The following is a 22,178-nucleotide window of genomic DNA, read 5'->3' as shown; positions in this document are numbered from 1 at the left end:
TTTGAAATATGCATTGATTCACTAAAAGGAAAAAAAAAAGTAATGAACCCATTACATGTTTACATAAATAACATTTTTATGAAAAAATATATTTTCCACACTAAAAAAATATATGAGAATAGTATTGTTTTACATGCAGATCTCTTTAATGCCTGGCTTAATTGAAGAAACCTGGAGTCTCCTTTCTGTTTCTGCATTCCATCTGTTGTGATTGAAGTATATGAAGGAAATCCGGTCTCACAGATACTGTTGGTAAAAGAGAAGTATGTTATTAGGCTCTTTAGATAATTGTGGATATTCTTTGATACTACACCTAAACTTACAAGTGGTTGTTTTTTTAAAAGTTAATTAGATGTGGGGGTTTCCCAGTTGGCGCTAGTGGTAAAGAACCTGCCTGCCAAGGCAGGAGACATAAGAGCTGCTGCTGCTAAGTCGCTTCAGTCGTGTCCGACTCTGTGCGACCCCATAGACGGCAGCCCACCAGGCTCCGCCATCCCTGGGATTCTCCAGGCAAGAACACTGGAGTGGGTTGCCATTTCCTTCTCCAATACATGAAAGTGAAAAGTGAAAGTGAAGTCGCTCAGTCGTGTCTGACTCTTAGCGACCCCATGGACTGCAGCCCACGAGGCTCCTCCGTCCATGGGATTTTCCAAGCAAGAGTACTGGAGTGGGGTGCCATTGCCTTCTCCGGAGACATAAGAGACAAGGGCTCAATTCCTGGGTTGGGAAGATCCACTGGAGATGGGCATGGCAACCCACTCCAGTATTCCTACCTGGAGAATCCCATGAACAGAGGATTCTGGCGGGCTAGAGTCCATGGAGTCGCAGAGTCAGACACGACTGAAGCGACTTAGCATGCGTGCAATCAGATGTGGGATTGGAAAACATAATGAACTTTACACTCTACTATATTAAAATCAAGCTTCCCTGGGTGTCTTAGACATTAAAAGAATCTGCCTGCAATTCAGGAGACCCCAGTTTGATCCCTGGATGGCCAAGGATCCCTGGAGGAGAAAATGGCAACCTACTTTACTATTCTTGCCTGGAGAATCCCATGGACAGAGGAGCCTGGCAGGCTACAGTCCATGGGGTCACAAAGAGTCGGACACGACTGAGCGACTAATACACACATTAAAATCATTGGTATATCTTGCAGAGGGAAAGGATGAGTGGAAGGACAGTCAGGGACTTTAGAATCAACATGTACACACTGCTATATTTAAAATGGATAACCAATAAAGACCTACTGTAGAGCATAGGGAACTCTGCTCAATATAATGCAATGACCTAATTGGGGAAAGATTTTGAGAGAGAGTAGATGCGTGTATGGACTTTCCTGATAGCTCAGTTGGTAAAGAATCCACCTGCAATGCAGGAGACCTGGGTTGGATCCCTGGGTTGGGAAGATCCCCTGGAGAAGGGAAAGGCTACCCATTCCAGTATTCTGGCCTGGAGAAATCCATGGACTGTAAAGAGTCAGATACGACTGAGTGACTGTCAATATCACTTTCACTTCTCAGGTGCATGTATAACTGAATCACTTTGCTATATACCTGAAACTAATACAACACTGTTAATCAACTATACTCAAGTATAAAATAGAAAGTTTAAAAAAATTGTTGGTATATCTTGCATTTGAATGGATCTTTTACTCCTTACAATTTTATAAAATCATACATATGGTCCTTTGGAAAATACTGACCATCTAAAAACTAAGCTGTGCAGCTCTTCTAAATGTAAAGTTTCTTAAGTGTTGGGAAGCTGCCAGGCACATAGTGGCAGATACAAGTTTTCTCAAATTTAAATTTTCACCTGAAAGCTCAAATTTTACCACTGGCAGCAAATACCATCTATTGTTTTCCTTGAATGGAGAGGTTCCTTTCATTTATGATAAAGTATTTGCTAAATGCACCAGTTTGAATAATCATAGTTCGTGTGTCCAATGTCCTTTCAAGTAATGGTACTTCATTTCAAAAGAAAAAAGACAAAAACAAAGATGCATAATATCTTATTAGGATATTGCAAATTTGGCAATTCCCTGGTGATCCAGTGGGCAATTTCACTTTCATGACCTGGGTTCAGTCCCTGGCCTGGGAACTAAGATCCCACAAGCCCCACAGCATGGCCAAAAAATAAAAACAACAGTGAGATTCTAGAAATACAAGGCTCTGAAAACAACAAATGCTGGTAAGGAAATGGAGCAACAGAAACTCTGCTTACATTGCTGGTAGGAATACAAAACAGTTGGAAGACAGTTTGGCAGTTTCTTACAAAACTCAACATACTCTTACCATATGATCCAGCAATTGTGCTCCTTGGTATTTACTCAAATGAGTTGAAAATTTATGCCCATGCAAAACCTGCACAGGAATGTACCTCAGCTTTATTTATAACTGTCGGAACTTGGAATCAACCAAAATATCCTTCAGTAAGTAAATGGATAAAATAAACTAGCACATCCATATGATGGAGTATTCAGTAATGAAATGAAATGAGCTATCAATCCACAAAGACATGATGGAATCTTAAATGCATATTGCTAAGTGAAAGAAACCAATCTGAAATGGCTACATACCATGTGATAACCTGGAAAAGGCAAAACTTTGGAGATAGCAAAAAGATAGATGTTTTCCAGAGGTTGTGGGGGAGGAAGGGAGAGATGAGTAGATGTAACACAGAGGATTTTTAGAGAAGTGAAACTATTCTGTATGATACTCTAATGGTGTCATGATGAATTCATGTTGCTATATATTTATCAAGACCCATAGAATGTATAATATAAAGAATGAACCCTAGGAACTTTTCTGATAGTCCAGTGGCCCAGACTCCCAATGCATAGGCTCTGGGTTCAATCTCTGGTCAGGGAACTAGAATCTATACACTGCAACTGCAATCCATACACTCAACTCTGTTGAGCATCCATACAACACATGCTCAACAGATCCAGTGTGCTGCAACTGAGACCCGGCAAAGCCAAACGAAAAATAAATAAAAAAGATTTTTTAAAATAAAATTTAAAAAATAGTGACCCCTAATGTAAACCATGAACTTTGTTATTAATATAAATATTAGCTCATCAGTTGTCACAAATATATCACACTAATACAAGATGTTCGTACAGGAGAAACAGGGAGAGCATGAAAGGTGTATGGAAACTACTACTCAAAGAAAAATCTATTAGTTTGAAAACAAAGGTGAGTTGAGTTCACAGTTTAATTGCACAAGTGTTCTTTCTTAGAACAACTATGAGACTATCATTGTATTTGGGTATACAGAAGTATTGTATTTATATTTTCCAGTTCTTCGCACAAAATAGTAAAATGATCTGTATGCCAGTGACAGGAATTTATAAAATTAATAATTTTATACTGCTTCACTAACAGCATTCTTTTTATAAAACTTTTTTCCCCCTTTTTCTTTAATTTTTTTTTTGGGGGCTGCATCTCCTGGCATGAGAAACTTCCCCAACCAGGGATCAAACCTGCACCCCCTGCAGTGGAAGCACAGAACCTTAACCACTGGACCTCCAGGGAAGCTCCAAGAGTGTTCTTACTTGACACTGGCATTTTTTAAATGTGGTAAGTGCGTGGCAGAGAGGAATGCAGTGACTACTACTACCATTGGGTACTACGGTCTCTCTCCTGCTAAGTTGCCAACAGTTTTGCCATTTTTCTTTGCATTATCAGTTTAAATGTTAGCACAGTTAAAAAGGCAAATAACATCTCAGTATTATTATAGTAAATTTTGCCTCTAAAGACTTCAGGGGTTCACAGACCATGTGCTGAGAACCACCATCCTAAAGGAAAAAAATTGGCAGGGATAGATGTGGTAGAGATTATTGGGCACAGATGCAGGTGGATTCACCAAGTGTTCCTGCTGTTGAAGTCTGGCCCACTTCTAGGTCATCCTGATACAACACTTTGGAAGCCATAGATCTATTAATATTTAGGGGATGCATCTCTTAATCCACTGTCAAATCCCAGTCCAGGTGAATACATTGTGGATTGGGAAGTTTAGGCCAGATTTTCTAGGATCACTCAAAATTAGATGGCTCCGGACTTCCCTGGTGGTCCAGTCATTAAGAATCCACTTGCCAATTTAGGGGATATGGGTTCAGTCCCTGGACTGGGACGGTTCCACATGCCTTAGGCAACTGGGCCTCAGCGTCACAGCTACTGATCCCGTGTGCCGCAGCTACTAGAAACACTACTGGAGAGGAGCCCCTCCTTTCCGCAACTGAAGTCCGAGAGCAGCAATGAAGACCCAGAGAAGCCAAAAATAAATATCTAAAAAATTTAAAAATACTACTAGATAGCTCCATTTTTGTTTTATTTATTTCTTTAAACTATTTATTTTTATTTTATTTACCATCTGAGCCACAGGGGCTTCCCTGGTGGCTCAGATGGTAAAGAATCCACCTGCAATGCAGGAGACTCCAGTTCGAGCCCTGGGTTGGGAAGATCTTCTGGAGAGGGGCATGGCAACCAACTCCAGTATTCTTGCCTGGAGAATTCCATGGATAGAGGAGCTTGGTGGGCTAGATAGTCCATGGGGTGGCAAAGAGTCAGACATGACTGAGCGACTGACACTTTCACATTTTTATTTTGGCTGTGCTGCGTCTTCCTTGCAATACCTGGGCTTCTCTCCAGTTGTGGGCACACGCTCTAGAGCACAAGGGTCAGTAGTTGAGTGTGTGGGGTTATTTGCCTGAGGTATGTGGGATCTTAGTTCCCTGACCAGGGATTGAACTCATATCCCCTGCATTGGGAGGCAGATTAAAAACCCCTGGACCATCTATTTTGTCTATTTTTAAATTTTTGGTTGCACTGTGTGGCATCCAGGGTCTTAGTTCCCCAACCAGGAAAGTCCCTAGATGGTTCCATTACGTTCAATGTTGATTGTATGTTATGTGTGAAGAACTGGACAAATTACAGAGGAGGAAACAAATGATTCAGTTGTGGCCTCTGTCATAAAGGAGTGTAATAATAAAAGTATACAGAAATAATAAAATAATAATAGAATATAGGAAATCATAAAGTTTTAAATGAGGTTCAAAGTGCTACAGGAGCACGGAGGAAGAAATGAATTACAACTGGAGAAATCAGAAAAAATGTTTTTGAAAACTTGGGCCTTAAAGAATGAGTACAATTTTGAGAGGAGAGGGAAGTCAAAAATTCTGAGTAGTCTGGGTGAACTGAGAGCATTCTCTACAGAGAAATGCAGTTAATAAATGAGATGTATTAACTCTTCACCTCTCCATCCCATGATTTTAACTTGTTTTTGTTCAAGCTGTTGATTTCTGGTTTACCCTTTCAGTACCAAAATTTGGAGACTCATGGCATTTAGCATTCACTTATCCAAAAATACTCCAAAATTTGTGGTGGCTCAGTGGTAAAGAATCTGCCTGCAATGCAGGAGATGCAGGTTTCATCCCTGGATCGGGAAGATCCCCTGGAGAACAGCATGGCAACCCACACAGTATTCTTGCCTGGAGAATCTCAGACAGAGGAGCCTGGTGGGCTCCAATCCCTGGGGTCGCAAAAGAACCGGACACCACTTAGCAACTAAACAACAAACAAAAGGAATTTCTTTATGGTTCTTTGCTAATGAAAAATTATATTTCTGTTTGCACTGTAGAGAAAGAAGCCCCCTTTCAGATTTTTCAACTCAATACCCTAAACTTTTAGTGAGTGCCTACTAAGTACAGGGTATATGTTATTTTCTACCAGGGGTACCAAGGTAAAGACATAGCTCCTGCCTTCACAGAACTTAAGAGTCTCGGAAAAGTCAAATTGGGAGATTGGGATTGACACATACACACTACTATATATAAAATGGATAACTAATAAGAACCTACTGTACAGCACAGGGAACTCTACTCAATACTCTGTAATGACCTATATGGGAAAAGAATAAAGAATGGATATATGTATAACAGATTCACTTTGCTGTATGGCAGAAACTAACAACATTGTAAACCAACTATATGCCAATAAAAATAAATTTTAAAAAATGTGTATGCAAGGGACTTCTCTGGAGGTACAGTGGATAAGAATCTGCCTGCTAATACAGGGGACACCAGTTCGATCCCTGGTCTGGGAAAATTCCAGGGCAACTAAAGCCCCTGGGACACAACTATTGAACCCGAGTGCTGCAAACTGCTGAAGCCCTTGTGCCTAGAGCCCCTGCTCCACAAGAGAGGCCATCGCAATGAGAAATGTGCACCGCAACAAAGAGTAGCCCCCACTTGCCACAGCTAGAAAAAGCCTGCGTGCAGCAACAAAGACCCAGCACAACCATAAATAAATACATAATTTTCTATGTATTTTTTTAAAAAATCCACCTTCCAATGCAGGGGACTTAGGTTCAATCTCTGGTTGAAGAACTAAGATCTCACATCTGGCAGGGCAACAAATCACTTGCTGCAACTACTGAACCCACAAGCCATAACTAGAGAGAAGCCCTTGATCTTCCAGGAAGATCCCATGAGCCAAAACTAAGACCCACCACAGCCAAATAAATATTTTTTTTAAATGTGTATGCAGTTGATGAGGCTTCCCAGCTGGCGCTAGTGGTAAAGAACCCTGCTGCCAATGCAGGATAAGATACTTGGGTTTCATCCCTGGGTGGGGAAGATCCCCTGGAGGCAAGCATGGCAACCCACTCCAGTACTCTTGCCTGGAGAATCCCATGAACAGAGGAGTCTGGCAGGCTCAGTCCATAGGGTCGCAAAGAGTCGGACATGACTAAAGTGACTTAGCACACATACATGCACATGCAGTTAATGGTAAAGCTTATTGTAGATTTTATAAAAGATACAGTGTGATGGTGATCAGAAGAGGAAGAAATTGAATTTCAGTGGGGAAATCTGGAAGACTTCATGGAAGCAATGATGAATGAAGCAGGATATTCACTTGTCTCAATGACAAAAGTCCACTTGAGCAAAGATGTAAAAGGGGATGGTTTGTTTTGGGAAGGACGGGTAATTTAGTATGGCTAGGGGGCTGGAAGGTGAGTCTCTTGAGAGATAATCTTCAAAAAGCAGGTTTAGAACAATCTTGGCATGCCAAACTAAGGAGTTTAGGCTTTACCCTGGGGGTAGGGTGCTGCATTCTCAAATTGGTGTTTTAGGAAGATGAGGAGCAACCATAGAAGGAATGGATGGGAGAAGATAGTCAGTTTGGAGGTGGATCAGAGAAGAGATCATCCTGGCATTACCTAGGAAGCAGAAGCTGGTATGAAAAGGATGTGGTATATTTGAGAGACTAAGACTTAGTGGTGTCTCAGATATGTAGATGACACCACCCTTATGGCAGAAAGCAAAAAGGACCTAAAGAGCCTCTTGATGAAGGTGAAAGAGAGAGTGAAAAAGCTGGCTTAAAATTCAACATTCAAAAAACTAAGATTATGGCCCCTGGTCCAAGCACTTCATGGCAAATAGATGGGGAAACAATGGAAACAGTGACAGACTTTATTTTCTTGGGCTCCAAAATCACTGCAGACAGTGACTGCAGCCATGAAATTAAAAGACTCTTGCTCCTCGGAAGAAAAGCTATGACCATCCTAGACAGCATATTAAAAAGCAGAGACATTACTTTGTCGACAAAGGTCTGTCTACTCAAAGCTATGGTTTTTCCAGTAGTCATGTATGGATGTGAGATTTGGACCATAAAGAAAGCTGAGCACTGAAGAATTGATACTTTTGAACTGTCATGCTGAAGAAGACTCTTGAGAGTTGCTTGGACTGCAAGGAGATCACATCAGTCGATCCTAAAGGAAATCAGTCCTTAATATTCATTGGAAGGACTCATGCTGAAGTTGAAGCTCCAATACTTTGGCCACATGATGTGAAGAACTGACTCATTAGAAAAGACACTGATGCTGGGAAAGATTGAAGTCAGGAGGAGAAGGGGACAACAGGATGAGATGGTTGGATGGCATCACCAACTCAAAGGACATGAGTCTGAGTAAATTCTGAGAATTGGTAATGAACAGGGAAAGGGGCGTGCTGCAGTCTATGGGGTTACAAAGAGTTGGACATAACTGAGCGACTGAACTGAACTGAACTGATTGATTGTGTGTATAGGATGTCTTAGGGATTGCCAGGAGAAATATCAATAAACCAGATATGCAGATGATACCACCCTTATGGCAGAAAGTGAAGAGGAACTAAAAAGCCTCTTGATGAAAGTGAAAGTGGAGAGTGAAAAAGTTGGCTTAAAGCTCAACGTGCAGAAAACGAAGATCATGGCATCTGGTCCCATCACTTCATGGCAAATAGATGGGGAAACAGGGGAAACAGTGGAAACAGTGTCAGGCTTTATTTTGGGGGTCTCCAAAATCACTGCAGATGGTGATTGCAGCCATGAAATTAAAAGACGCTTACTCCTTGGAAGGAAAGTTATGACCAACCTAGATAGCATATTCAAAAGCAGAGACATTATTTTGCCAACAAAAGTCCGTCTAGTCAAGGCTATGGTTTTTCCAGTGGTCATGTATGGATGTGAGAGTTGGACTGTGAAGAAGGCTGAGTGCCGAAGAATTGATGCTTTTGAAGTGTGGTGTTGGAGAAGATTCTTGAGAATCCCTTGGACTGCAAGGAGATCCAACCAGTCCATTCTGAAGGAGATCAGCCCTGAGATTTCTTTGGAAGGAATGATGTTAAAGCTGAAACTCCAGTACTTTGGCCACCTCATGTAAAGAGTTGACTCATTGGAAAAGACTCTGATGCTGGGAGGGATTGGGGGCAGGAGGAGAAGGGGATGACAGAAGATGAGATGGCTGGATGGCATCACTGACTCGAAGGACGTGAGTCTGAGTGAACTCCGGGAGTTGGTGATGGACAGGGAGGCCTGGCGTGCTGCGATTCATGGGGTCGCAAAGAGTCGGACACGACTGAGTGACTGAACTGAACTGAACTGAGGGGTTCCTAACTTGGGACAGTGGTAGAATGGGAGTACTATTCAGAAGGAGGAACGTGGGAAAAAGATAAAGGGTTTGGTTTGGCTGTTGGATGTGTCTGTGGATTGTCCAGGACATTGGAGAGGCAGCAGTGGCAATTAGAGAGAGGTATGGCATTTGGAGGGGGGCGGTCCTTCTCAGGTAGCTCAGGGCTTCCCAGGTGGGTGCTAGTGGTAAAGAACTTGCCTGCCAATCCATGAGACTAGAAGAGATGAGGGTTCAATTCCTAGGTCGGGAAAATTCCCTGTAGCAGGGCATGGCAACCCACTCCAGTATTCTTGCCTGGAGAATCCCAGGGAGAGAGGAACCTGGTGAGCTACAGTCCATAGGGTTTCAAAGAGTCAGACACGACTGAAGCGACTTAACATGCATGCACTCACAGATTTGGGGATCGTCCTTACATGGCTGTTGAAACTGTAAAGGCACTGAGTACACTTCCCTAGGGAGAGCAAGGTTTCTAAACCTTGGAAGTATTGACATTTGGTCTGTATGTTCTTTGTCTTTGGGGTGGGGGTCGTGGGCTATCTATGACATTGTAGGAAGTTAAGCATCCTTGGCCTCTACCCACTAGATGCCAGTAGCACCACTCCCCCCATCAGTTGTGTCAACCAAAAATGTGTCCAGACACTGTCACATTCCCTGGAGGGCAGGATCAACCCCACAAAGAACTGTTGCTCTAGAAGAGAGGGTGGAGTCAGAAAATCGCCAAGGGCAGAACCTTCCAGTTCTAAGGGCAAGGTCAGAAAGAAAGAGAGCACCTTGGGAGAGATGGGGGTGACTCGTTGTGTAACAATCTGTAAAGAGGAAGACAAAGGAGGCCTTGGCAGCGATGAGAGGTTTATGATCTTTCAGGAGCAATTCCAGTTGAGCCTCCTGAATGTGCTTCCTCCTTGTTCTCTAGCCTTTCCCCTGAAAGGTACAGGAGTCAACTGCCCACTAGGGCCATAAATGAGACTGGGGTATATGCCAGTGTACAGCAAAGCTTGCCTGATTGCTTTGCAGGCTGTTTATATTCCTCTTCCCTTCTGTCATTCCATTTGTTCTACTAGTCTCCTTTTTCATTTGTAGTATGCTTTAGCAGAAATATAGACATATATACCCATACTATTTAATCCTAACAATAATCCTGTAATACAGCTTTCATTCTTGTTCCCATTTTGCAGATGAAGAAACCGAAGCTCCCAGAGGGAAGTGATTTGCCTAAGACTCCACAACAATCGGCTTCCTAGGTGGCTCTAGTGGTAAAGAACCTGCTTGCCGGGCAGCAGGAGAAAGAAGTGAAAGTGAAGTTGCTCAGTCGTGTCTGACTCTTTGCGACCCCGTGGACTGTAGCCCACCATGCTCCTCCGTCCATGGGATTCTCCAGGCAAGAATACTGGAGTGGGTTGCCATTTCCTTCTCCAGGGGATCTTCCTGACCCAGGGATTGAACCCAGGTCTCCCGCATTGCGGGCAGATGCTTTAACCTCTGAGCCACTGACGCCCAAATCCGATCACACAGGGACTGAGAAGACTCTTCAGCATACTCCAATTGCTTCTTTGGCTGCAGCTCCTACTACATAGAGTCTTTTCCTTACAAAGTGACTGACACTCCCCTCCTGGGATAGAGCCTTCCTTGACTAAAGGAATCAGTGACTTCTGTTCTCTGCTCATTGAGTACCATTCAGTACCTTACTGAATGTCTTACCTTGTGAGGGTGGTAGCCAGATGCTCTTCCTTTTTTTTTGGCCACACTAGCTTGTGGTATCTCAATTCCCCAACCAGGGATTGAACCTGGACCACAGTAATGAAAACCCAGAATCCTAACTACTAGGCCATTAGGGAACTCCCAGATGGTTGTCTTTGGGTCCTCGTTACTGTGCGGGCTTTTCTCTAGCTGTGGCTCATGGGGGTGACTCTGTCTCAGTGGGCAGGCTTATCATTGCTGTGGCTTCTCTTGTTGCTGAGCATGGGCTCTAGGACTTAAGAGCTTCCATAGTTGTGGCACCCAGGCTGTAGAGCCCAGACTCAGTAGTTGTGGCTCACGGGGCTTAGTTGCCCCAAGGCATGTGGAATCCTCCCATACCAAAGATTGAACCCACATCTCCTGCATTAGCAGGCAGATTCTTTGCCACTGAGCCACCAGGGAAGCCCCCAGATAGTTTTCTGATAAAGGATCACAATGCAGTGTTTGTACAGGTGAGGCTAAGCCTGTAGCAGTTCCATAAGGTGAAGATGAGGATGAACGGGTTACAGGCCCAACCATCGGCACTGCTGAGTCTCCCTGACAGTTGCTAGATCTAGGCCAAGGGTCAGCTCCCTCAGGGACATCAATGTATGTCCAAGGCTTGCGGTGGTGTACCAGACCTGATAGCTCAACTGTTGTAACTCTCCTTACAACAAGGAACGTCCAGGGAATTCCCATTCAGGGAATCCTCTTCCATTTCTTCCTGTTCCCCTCAAACATTCTACTCTGGTCTTTGTTTCTTGGCATCTCTCATGTTCCCTTGCCCACCAATTCACTTAGCATCTGGAATTCTGAGTAATCACAAAAGCCACCATTTACTGACAGTTTTTTAAGTACCAGGCACAGAATGGAGGTAACTGAAGCTTAGAGATGTTACATAAATCTGTCCAATGTCACAAAAATGTTAAAGTATATATCAGTGTGTCTGTAGAAATAGAATTTGAGCCACATTGGTAATTAAACATTTTCTATTAGCCAAATTAAAAGAGAAAATAAACAGGTGAAAGTAATTTTACCAATATTTTTTTAAGTTAACTCAATATATCCTAAGTGTCTATTAACATATAAATGGATAAAGAAGATGTGGTGTATATATATATGTATACACATACACACACAATGGAATATTACTCAGCCATAAAAGAGAATGGAATTTTTCCTTTTAAAACAACATGAATGGACCTCAAGGGTATTATGCTTAGTGAAATAAGTCAGACAGAGAAAGACAAATACTGTATGATATCATTTATATGTGGAATCTAAAAAATATTAATACAACAAACTACTGAATTTAACAAAGAAGAAGCAGGCTCATAGAGAACAAACTAGTAGTTAGCAGTGGGGAGACAGAGGGGAGAGGAGCAATTTAGGAACAGGAGATTAAGAGGTACAAGATGCTAAGTCACTTCAGTTGTGTCCAACTCTGTGCGACCCCACAGACGGCAGCCCACCAGGCTCCCCCGTCCCTGGGATTCTCCAGGCAAGAACACTGGAGTGGGTTGCCATTTCCTTCTCCAATGCATGAAAGTGAAAAGTGAAAGGGAAAGCTACTATGTACAAAATAAGCTAAAAGGATATATCACATAACACAGGGCATACAGCCAACATTTTATAATAACTATAAATAGAGTATAAGTGTTAAAAATTGTGAATCATTATATTGTATACCTGTAACGGCGATCAATGCAAAGAAATAGAGGAAAACAACAGAATGGGAAAGACTAGAGATCTCTTCAAGAAAATTAGAGATACCAAGGGAACATTTCATGCAAAGATGGGCTCAATAAAGGACAGAAATGGTATGGACCTAACAGAAGCAGAAGATATTAAGAAGAGGTGGCAAGAATACACAGAAGAACTGTACAAAAAAGATCTTCATGACCAAGATAATCACGATGGTGTGATCACTCACCTAGAGCCAGACATCCTGGAATGTGAAGTCAAGTGGACCTTAGAAAGCATCACTATGAACAAGGCTAGGGGAGGTGATGTGCCGGGATCCAGCCCCGGTAGAGTCAGGGGTTTCGAATGGGAGACGGCATCAGCAATCAGGAAACAACAGCTTATTTAAATGTTAATTGAAGATATAAAGAGTGGTTAAATAAGGATAGCTCAGTGAGAAAATTTAGTGGAGAAAAGAGGCTGAATAATTCAGCCAGAAGGTGAGAGAAAGAACGACATGGGGAGACCAAGTTTTGGTGAACAAGGCCCGCACTTTATTTTCCAAAGTAGTTTTTATACCTTAAGCTATGCATAAAAGATAATGGGGGAAGGGGTAGAGTCAGCAGTAAGGCAGGCTTTCTTCCTGCAAACTTATCATATGTAAAAGTTTAGGTGATTTACATCATTTTCTGGCCCAGAGGCCTGTTAACATTTTAAGACCCTTTCTTCAGAAAACTTATTTTTCTCTAAAGGTGATTAGTCAGGCGCCACCCTCCAAAAGCATTAGATAAAGTTGCATTCTTATAGGGCAAAGTGTGGTGGGCTATAACAAGAAAAAGAATTAACTCAAGGGTCCAAGGTTACAAACATTAAAGCTACTACTTACACCAATTATATTAATCAATACACTGCCAGGGACACAGTAGGTAAGGGATATGGAGACTTAGCAGCAAACATTGGCCCAACAAGTGAAAAACCCTTCACCAATACAATTTCTAATCAATCTTTTAACTGCTCAAAGGAATCTGTATTTAGACAGTTTAGAACATCTTATGCCTCTTACAGTTGGGAGGCTCTGAACAATCACATGTGGCCAGAAGAACCTATTCAGGAGAGAGATGGTGGTGGGGGACAGCCCCCTGTAAAGTCAGAGGTGTAGGTGAGAGCATAAAGCAGTAAAGTAGGCAGACTCTGGTTTTGGGGGTAGATGCTCGAGAATACCCAGGGGGACTCCTGAGGTTCGATCCCGCCTTTGCATATGCCGAGCCTCCTTCCTCACGACCTTTGCCACAGGCGGAGTTCCTCACGCTGGCTCCCGGCAGTGATGGAATTCCAGTTGAGGTATTTCAAATCCTGAAAGATGATGCTGTGAAAGTGCTACACTCAATATACCAGCAAATTTGGAAAACTCAGCAGTGGCCACAGGACTGGAAAAAGTCAGTTTTCATTCCAACTCCAAAGAAAGGCAATGCCAAAGAATGCTCAAACTATCGCACAGTTGCACTCATCTCACACGCTAGTAAAGTAATGCTCAAAATTCTCCAAGCCAGGCTTCAGCAATATGTGAACCATGAACTTCCAGATGTTCAAGCTGGTTTTAGAAAAGGCAGAGGAACCAGAGATCAAATTGCCAACATCCACTGGATCATCGAAAAAGCAAGAGAGTTCCAGAAAAACATCTATTTCTGCTTTATTGACTATGCCAAAGCCTTTGACTGTGTGCATCACAATAAACTGTGGAAAATTCTGAAAGAGATGGGAATGACAGACCACCTGACCTGCCTCTTGAGAAACCTATATGCAGGTCAGGAAGCAACAGTTAGAACTGGACATGGAACAACAGACTGGTTCCGAATAGGAAAAGGAGTACATCAAGGCTGTATATTGTCACCCTGCTTATTTAACTTATATACAGAGTACATCATGAGAAACGCTGGACTGGAAGAAGAACAAGCTGGAATCAAGATTGCCGGGAGAAATATCAATCACCTCAGGTATGCAGATGACACCACCCTTATGGCAGAAAGTGAAGAGGAACTAAAAAGCCTCTTGATGAAAGTGAAAGTGGAGAGTGAAAAAGTTGGCTTAAAGCTCAACATGCAGAAAATGAAAATCATGGCATCTGGTCCCATCACTTCATGGCAAATAGATGGGGAAACAGTGGAAACAGTGTCAGGCTTTATTTTTTGGGCTCCAAAATCACTGCAGATGGTGATTGCAGCCATGAAATTAAAAGACGCTTACTCCTTGGAAGGAAAGTTATGACCAACCTAGATAGCATATTCAAAAGCAGAGACATTACTTTGCCAACAAAGGTCCATCTAGTCAAGGCTGTGGTTTTTCCAGTGGTCATGTATGGATGTGAGAGTTGGACTGTGAAGAAAGTTGAACACGGAAGAATTGATGTTTTTGAACTGTGGTGTTGGAGAAGACTCTTGAGAGTCCCTTGGACTGCAAGGAGATCCAGCCAGTCCATTCTAAAGGAGATCAGTCCTGGGTGTTCTTTGGAAGGAATAATGCTAAAGCTGAAACTCCAATACTTTGGCCACCTCATGTGAAGAGTTGACTCATTGGAAAAGACTCTGATGCTGGGAGGGATTGAGGGCAGGAGGAGAAGAGGACTACAGAGGATGAGATGGCTGGATGGCATCACCAACTCTATGGAGGTGAGTTTGAGTGAACTCCGGGAGTTGGTGATGGACAGGGAGGCCAGGCATGCTGCAATTCATGGAGTCCAAAGTGTCAGACACGACTGAGCAACTGAACTGAACATATAATATTGTACATCAACTATAATTCAATAAAAAATAAAGCACTTGGGACTTCCCTGGTGGTCCAGTGGTTAGGAATCTGAGCTTTCACTTCAGGAGGTATGGGTTTGATCCCTGATTGAGGAACGACATCCGGCATGTCGTACAGCATGGCCAAAAGTATAAATAAATAAAGCAAATTACAAATTTTTTTAAAAAAGGAAAAAGATTCAAAACATTATTTCAATTTTATATATTGATGAATATATAAAATTACTAAAGCGATATTTACAGTCTCTCTCTCATAATAAGTCTTTTAAATCTGGCATGTTTTAGATCTCACCTCAGTCAGATGAGCCACATTTCACATGTTCAACAGCTACTTGTAGTCAGTGGCTACTGTACTGGACAATGATCGTATATATCAACAGGGACTTGTCCGGTGGTCCAGTGGTTAGGACTTCTAGTTTCCAATTCAGGGGATGCAGGTGTGATCCTGGCTTCAAATACTAAGATCCCACATGCCGAGGAGTAACTACTGAGCCCGCACACTCTAGATCCCATGCTCCGCAACAAGAGAAGCCTGAGCACTGCAATGGAGAAATCCCTGCATCCCACAGCTAGAGAAAGCCCACTCGCCCCAAGGAAAATCCAGTGTAGCCAAAAAATTTAACAATAATTTTAAAAAGAAAGAAAGGATGGATCATAGATACTGACCCACCTCTGCTTGGCTTCATTGTTGCCTTTCTAAGAATGATGAGGAGTGGGGTACCACGTTCTAGGTGAAAGCAGGCTGATACTATCCATCAAAATTCAGGTGTGTGCATGCTAAGTCATTTCAGTCGTGTGTGACTCTTTGCAGATCATGGACTGTAGCCCATCAGGCTCCTCTGTCCATTGGATTCTTCAGGTAAGAATACTAGAGTGGGTTGCCATGCCCTCCTCCAGGGGATATTCCGACCCAGTGATGGAACCTGCATCTCTTTATGTCTCCTGCACTGGCAGATGGGTCCCTTACCACTAGCACCACCTGGGAAGCTAGAATAAAGGGTCTTCAAATGCTGCTGCTGCTGCTGCTAAGTCACTTCAGTCGTGTCCGACTCTGTGTGACCCCAGAGACGGCAGCCCACCAGCCTCCCCCGTCCCTGGGATTCTCCAAGCAAGAACACTGGAGTGGGTTGCCATTTCCTTCTCCAATGCATGAAAGTGAAAAGTGAAAGTGAAGTCGCTCAGTCGTGTCCGACTCTTAGCGACCCCATAGACTACAGCCCACCAGGATCTTCCGTCCATGGGATTTTCCAGGCAAGAGTACTGGAGTGGGGTGCCATTGCCTTCTCCGCTTCAAATGCTACGGAGGTCCAAAGTTTATTAAGCTCTTTAAAAAAAGTTAGTCTAAAAAAAAAAAAAAAAAAAAGAGAAGCATTTGTCAAGAGAAGCTGCCATTTCCCTCTTGGAACTGTTACTTCTGGGGTGGGACAGGAATGTTTGTTTCCTTCTGAACAGGTCTGTTATTGTTTTTCTATCTTGATAAACACCATTTGGGAAGGGTGGATTTTCTCTGGCCTGCAGCCAGGTCAGTGGAAAAATCCTTTGCCCTGGGCCCCCTTTCTGGTCCATAGAGCAGTCTTCTGCTCATTTCTGTTGGGGTTCCCTAACCCTCGAGGTGGCCCCCGAAGGGATGTGCAAGACGGTTGAACTCTAGAATAGGAGAGTTGGTGACCCAGCATTTCCTGATTTGAGCAGTGGGCAGCCCTTTGTACCAGGCTGTGCTAGGTTCATGGTGTAAGCTTTTCTTTTACTCCATACCACCACCCTCTGAGGTCAGGATCAGTACCTGCAAGGACCAGAGATATGAAGAGGTTCACTCAGGGTCTGCAGCTTCTGACACCAGAGCCCAGAATCACAGTATTTCAGAGTTCGGGGGTTTCAAGTGCTTTCTGCACTAAAACAACTTGGGAACAAGGGTTGTCCAGTAAGCAATGTTCATATCTGCGTTCTGTTTCCACATGAACAAGGTCTGACAGAGTGCTTAGGGCTGATTTTATTCTTTAACAATTGGGGATCAGATACTGAGGACATTAAAAAAACGTTTTTTAAAAAAAGTGAGGGACTTCTGTAGCCGTGCAGTGGTTGACTCTTCGTTTTCACTGCAGGGGGCGCGGGTTCGAGCCCTGTTGGGAAACTAAGGGTCTGTATGCTGCGTGTGCGGCCTCCCAAAAAATAATAAAAAAATTTTAAAAAGGAGACGGCTGCCCTTTTACATCCGGAAACCAAGGAGGGCTGCCTGATCTTTTCTTGTTTCTAAGTGAGAAGAAATGTGGTGCCCGGACACCCTGTCGCTTTAAGCCTAAGCCCCGGCTCCGGAGGAGACTGGGAGGGCAGCGCAGGGTGCCCGCCTACCTGGAGAACCTGAGCGAGGTGTGGCCGGAGCCGCTGGGATGCGAAGTTGGCGGGGGCGGGCTGAAAGTTGGACAAGCAGGAAGTGAACCGACGGCCGCCTGGGAGGAAACCGAGTAGTCAACGAGTTCAGCTGCCGGCAGGCCCGAGCCGCTTGGAAACATGGTGAGAGAGCTGGAAACGAAGAAGGGGCCGGGGATTACCCAAGGAAAGTTGGTTGGCAAAGTCGAAGGGCTGGGCCAGCGGCTGCCAGAGAAGTCTCTTCTTTGACAGCTTGGCTGCAAATAGGTCTGAGCTGCCTGGGTGGGTGTTCCTGCTCCTTCTCTGCTCCCTCCCTCTCCTGACCCCTGAGCTGATCTGGAGTGGGCTTCGGTGCTTCGGGTGGCTGGAACCTAATTCATCTCCTCCTCCAGCCGCTGCCGGCCTGCGGGTTTTGTGACATTCCTGGGCTGTGCCTGTGCGGTTCCGAAGGCAGAGCCCAGCCTATTGGCTGGAATCCCCCTCTACTTTTCACTTTATCCCTGTACAGAAACCCAAAGAATTTGTCTCTCTACTAAGTCCAAGGAATCTACCACCCCAGGGGAAGAGAGCTGAGGGTTTGTAAAAGACTCAGAAATTCGTTCTCTGCGATAGTTTCGACCCCCACCCCTGATCTGTTTCTGGAAGTCGAGTGGGTCAGGGAGGGAGGAGCTTAACAGTGTTTTCCCCTCCCTGTTCAAAAACCTTATCATGAAGCCTGGGGACGAGGCTACAGCCTGGGAGGACTTGCCCTCCATTTCCCCCAACGCCAAGGCTGTCTGTTTTTTTTATACTTGCCTGAGCAGGCCATGGCCTGGTGCTTGCGCGTGGTGCCAAGTGGTGGGGAAAGCAGAAGTTTGTGGCCCAACTGTTCTCTCTCTTGGGGCCTTGTGAGGGACTTGGAGCCTGGTTGCCACAGCTATCAGGCTGCCCAGGAGGCTGGAGCAGCTCTCCAGCCACTATCTGAGAGAGAGGGTGGGCTTGGTGAGGGTGGTCCGTGCCCAGCACAGGCATTTTTAATGAGGACCTGTGGGACCTGGGAATTTCTTACATAGAGGTGGAGCTGTGCATTGGGAAGTACTGGCTCAGCTGTCTCCTCTGACCCTCTCTGAGGAACAAGGAAGCAGTGGAGAGGGGTTTGGTGGTTGCTTCTTGTTTTGTCAAGGGCCCTGAGAATCCACAAAGAAGGTGGGTCCTGTCTGTCTCCTAACATGGATGGCTCTCACCATCTGGGGCTTATAAAGGCATTTGGTTTTGATTACCCGAGTTCTACAGAAAAACATTTTCTTTGCAAACAGTTCAAGCATTGCAAAAAGCTAAAGTCCACCTCAGGCCTACCCCTCCTCTGGCCTCTGAGTCTGGATCTCAGTCCCTCCAACTCTTGGCCTAATTAACCCTTTGTGTGGCTGCCCAGGAGGCCAGTGGCGAAGGAGGAGATGACCGTGTGCGGAACCTCAGGGATGAAGTGGAAGGGGTCAAGAATATCATGACTCAGAATGTGGAGCGGATCCTGGCCCGGGGAGAGAACCTGGACCACCTTCGCAACAAGACAGAGGATCTGGAAGCCACAGTGAGATGACAGGGAGCCCCTCACCCTACCCCCCGGGGAGCCCCCCACCCCGCACTCACTCCCAGGGGATGAGAGGAAAAGGGGGAAGGAAGATTACTTGGGGGTGTGGTGATCATGGTGGCAGAGTGAAGGAGGGAAGTCTGTCTTTCATGTGTGCTGGAAATTGACGTGAGCTGAGGCCCCACTTCTGATACTGCTGTACTCCACTGATTGGAATTGGGTTTAATGACAGATTTGGGGGTGCGGGGGTAGATCCATGGAGGCATTTTCTGAGACGGATGGCTCAGTCTGCCTGTGCTTTCTTAGGTTTCTCTCCTATGAAACAGACTTTCCCTTTGAAGGCTGCCCTTGACTCTCATTTGGATCTGGCCATCCCAGGGCAAAAATATTGGCCCCAGAACATCCTCTTAGGGCCGCTGGCCTTCCCCAAGGTTTTTAGGCAGGTGGTGAAAAACTGTTAGAGTCTTGCTGAGCCAGCTTTAAAAAGAAGCTGGGAAGAGCAGTAAAAGTTTTTGATCCCAGGCTCTTCTGCTAGCTGAAGGCTAGAATAATATCTCCCACACATCTGGCTAGATATTCTCCTGTCCCTCCAGCTAGAGGCCAAAGCCAGCTGCTCAGGGAAGGAGTGACTCTAAAATTCAGCAGACAGCTGGAGCCTAAGATTCCATGTCCACAGGGAGAGACTGACATGGCTTTCGGAGTCCTGCGTGTAATCTTGAGTATTGCTCATTTAACTTCTGGAGACTTAGTGTTTCTGTCCTCAGCCTGATCTGGCAAGCAGGGCCCAAGGAAACAATTTTTGCAACTCGTGCTGAGAGAAGGAAGGACACTTACCCTTAACCCTAGCCTCTGTACTGCCCTGACCCTCTCCTCTGGCTTCAGCAGTCCTCATGGGGCCAGAAGCCATAGAACCAGGAAGATACGTCCCCCTGGAGCCTGCGCCCCCTCAGCCCGATTGTCTGCCCTCCTAAGAGCAGGTTGTGCTGCCCTTGTCACAAGCCTGGGTGGAGGCATGTGTCAAAAGCCCAATGTGGAGGGCGGGCAGGGGTGAGAAAAGAAGGGGGAGGGCAGGGGACCACGAATTCTAAATTTGAACTTGGCCCACCAGATGGTTCTGAAGGTACATTTGTCAAGATAGGAGGACATAAGCTGTCTTACTAAGCAATCTGTTACCTCCACTTAGCACTTCAATATTTAGATGGACGGCATGTGGGTCTCTGTCTGCCTTATCCCCAACAGTCAGAGCACTTCAAGACGACGTCACAGAAGGTGGCTCGGAAGTTCTGGTGGAAGAACGTGAAGATGATTGTCCTCATCTGTGTGATTGTTTTTATCATCATCCTCTTCATCGTGCTTTTTGCCACTGGCGCCATCCCAACTTAGGGAACCCCTCCCTCCCTGCCCTCCTCCTCGGCCGCCACCTTCCATGGTGCATGCCAAGGGGGGCCCTCTCTCCTGTCCTTCTTCACGTGGAATGCTGCTCGGTCCTGCTGCCCCACACTCTGAAGCCCCCTGTCTGCCCCAGGGAATACCTTGGTCCCCAGAAAGAGAGAGCTGGACTGTGGCTGCATTTCAGGGGTCCTCAGAGTTGGTTGGAGAGACCCAGAGGGCCTAGCACATGGCTGGAAAACTGATGGAACTGAGGGTGGCCAGTGGGCAATAAAGACCTTTCGGTATCCCCACGCGTGTGAGGTCCTTTCTCCCTTTCCACTGTGCCTTTGGCCCTTCTATTTCATTTCTCCCCAGGACACTCTCTGGCAGAACTCTCCCATTGGAGGCCCAAGCTGTTGGAGGGGTAGAGAGCATAGGATTGGAGAAGAAAGACAGAAACTCTCTTTGTTTTTTATCGCCCCTCATTCCATCATGGGTCTCAAGAGCAGGAATTTTCTGGAACTCTTGGAGTATGGAAAATTCAAGGCCTTCCCAGCATTGGTATATAAAACTCCTAAGTGTCCTCTCTGGGTCTTGCCATTGTCTTTCATTCTTTTTCTTTTTTTTAAAAATTTTTGGCTGTGCTGGGTCTTCATTGCTGAGTGGGCTTTTCTCTAGTTGTGGCAAGCAAGGGCTATGCTATAGTTGCGGTGTGCAGGTTTCTCATTGCAGTGGCTTCTCTTGTTGCGGAGCATGGGCTCTAGGGCCTTTGGGCTTCAGTAGTTGCGGCTCCTGGGCTCTAGAGCACAGACTCGATAGTTGTGACACACAAGCTTAGTTGTTCTGTGGCATGTGGGATCTTCCTGGATCAGGGATTGAGCCCGTGTCTCCAGCATTGGCAGGTGGATTCTTTACCACCAAGCTACCAGGGAAGCCCCTTGCCATTTTTTAAAATTACTTTTTGCTGGAAATGTTAGCTGAGACATGCAGTGTTCCTAGGCAGAGCATTTAGAAATCTAAATCCTCCCCTGCTCCCACCCTCCTACCCCACCATCGTCGGCATTTCTCTTCCATGGCCCTGTTGTAGTCTGGAAGGGAGGGGTGGGGGAGGGTAGAGGAACTAAATTGCTCTTCCTTCTCCTGTGGTTCTGCAAGTTCTATTGGTCTTTTGTCTGCCACTGTTCTTCTGGAATTTAGCAGAGCCTCTGGGTCTTAGCAGTCCTGAGGGGGTGAGCATCTCTCACCGTGTCGCGTGGCTGGATACAGTCAGTGTCACAGGACAGGGCCTGTGGCTTTCCTTCCCCTCCTGGACAATGGCCCTCTCTGTCTTTGGGCCTCCCTCCTCCCCACCAGGTCCCACCATCACTGTTACTCTTTCCAGTGCCCAGTGCATCTTGGTTTGGGGGGAGGGTTCTTGTCATCTCTGCCCTGTTTGGGGGAAGAAGTCTGGAAGGGGCGGGGTTGGGAGACAGGATTGGGGACTAGTAATGGCCAATCCAGTTCTAGAAGCATGCTCTGAAAACTAGGAAGGGAGGAAAGCACCGAAGAGCCTGTGGGGGGGCAGTCTTGGTCATCATCATGTCCATCCTCTCCCTTCTCGGTCCACTCCTAGACTCAAGGTCCAAGCAACTGGGGTGAGTGGGACCTAGACCTTCCAGGGTGAGGGTGGGGTCTGTTCTCACAGGGGCCTCAACCTGGGAGAGGGAAGTCAACACCCCCTTCCT

The 22,178-nt window shown here is 45.3% G+C and overlaps 1 protein-coding gene and 1 long non-coding RNA gene across 2 annotated transcripts; one reads left to right on the top strand and one right to left on the bottom strand.

The window, feature by feature from the left end:
• Nucleotides 1–73: 73 nt before the first annotated feature.
• On the bottom strand, nucleotides 74–17,636 carry LOC129623186 (uncharacterized). Its single transcript, XR_008700388.1, has 2 exons — nucleotides 17,499–17,636; nucleotides 74–246 (listed from the first exon to the last, which is right to left on the bottom strand). It is a non-coding gene; the product is annotated as an uncharacterized LOC129623186 (long non-coding RNA).
• Nucleotides 17,522–20,765, top strand: VAMP8 (vesicle associated membrane protein 8). Its single transcript, XM_055540349.1, has 3 exons — nucleotides 17,522–17,660; nucleotides 18,928–19,083; nucleotides 20,323–20,765. Exons 1-3 carry the CDS (start codon nucleotides 17,658–17,660, stop codon nucleotides 20,464–20,466), a joined length of 303 nt encoding a protein of 100 aa, XP_055396324.1. The 5' UTR covers nucleotides 17,522–17,657; the 3' UTR covers nucleotides 20,467–20,765.
• The last annotated feature ends 1,413 nt before the right edge of the window (nucleotides 20,766–22,178 follow it).

This window comes from Bubalus kerabau, chromosome 11, assembly GCF_029407905.1.
Source record: "Bubalus kerabau isolate K-KA32 ecotype Philippines breed swamp buffalo chromosome 11, PCC_UOA_SB_1v2, whole genome shotgun sequence".
NCBI lineage: Eukaryota > Metazoa > Chordata > Mammalia > Artiodactyla > Bovidae > Bubalus > Bubalus kerabau.
Note: the sequence above shows the minus strand (reverse complement) of the source record. Positions and strands in the feature narration are given on the sequence as shown.

Coding starts and splice junctions, on each gene's coding strand:
- VAMP8 (XM_055540349.1), top strand. Junction 19,084..20,322: donor CAGAGGATCTGGAAGCCACA/GTGAGATGACAG, acceptor TATCCCCAACAG/TCAGAGCACTTCAAGACGAC.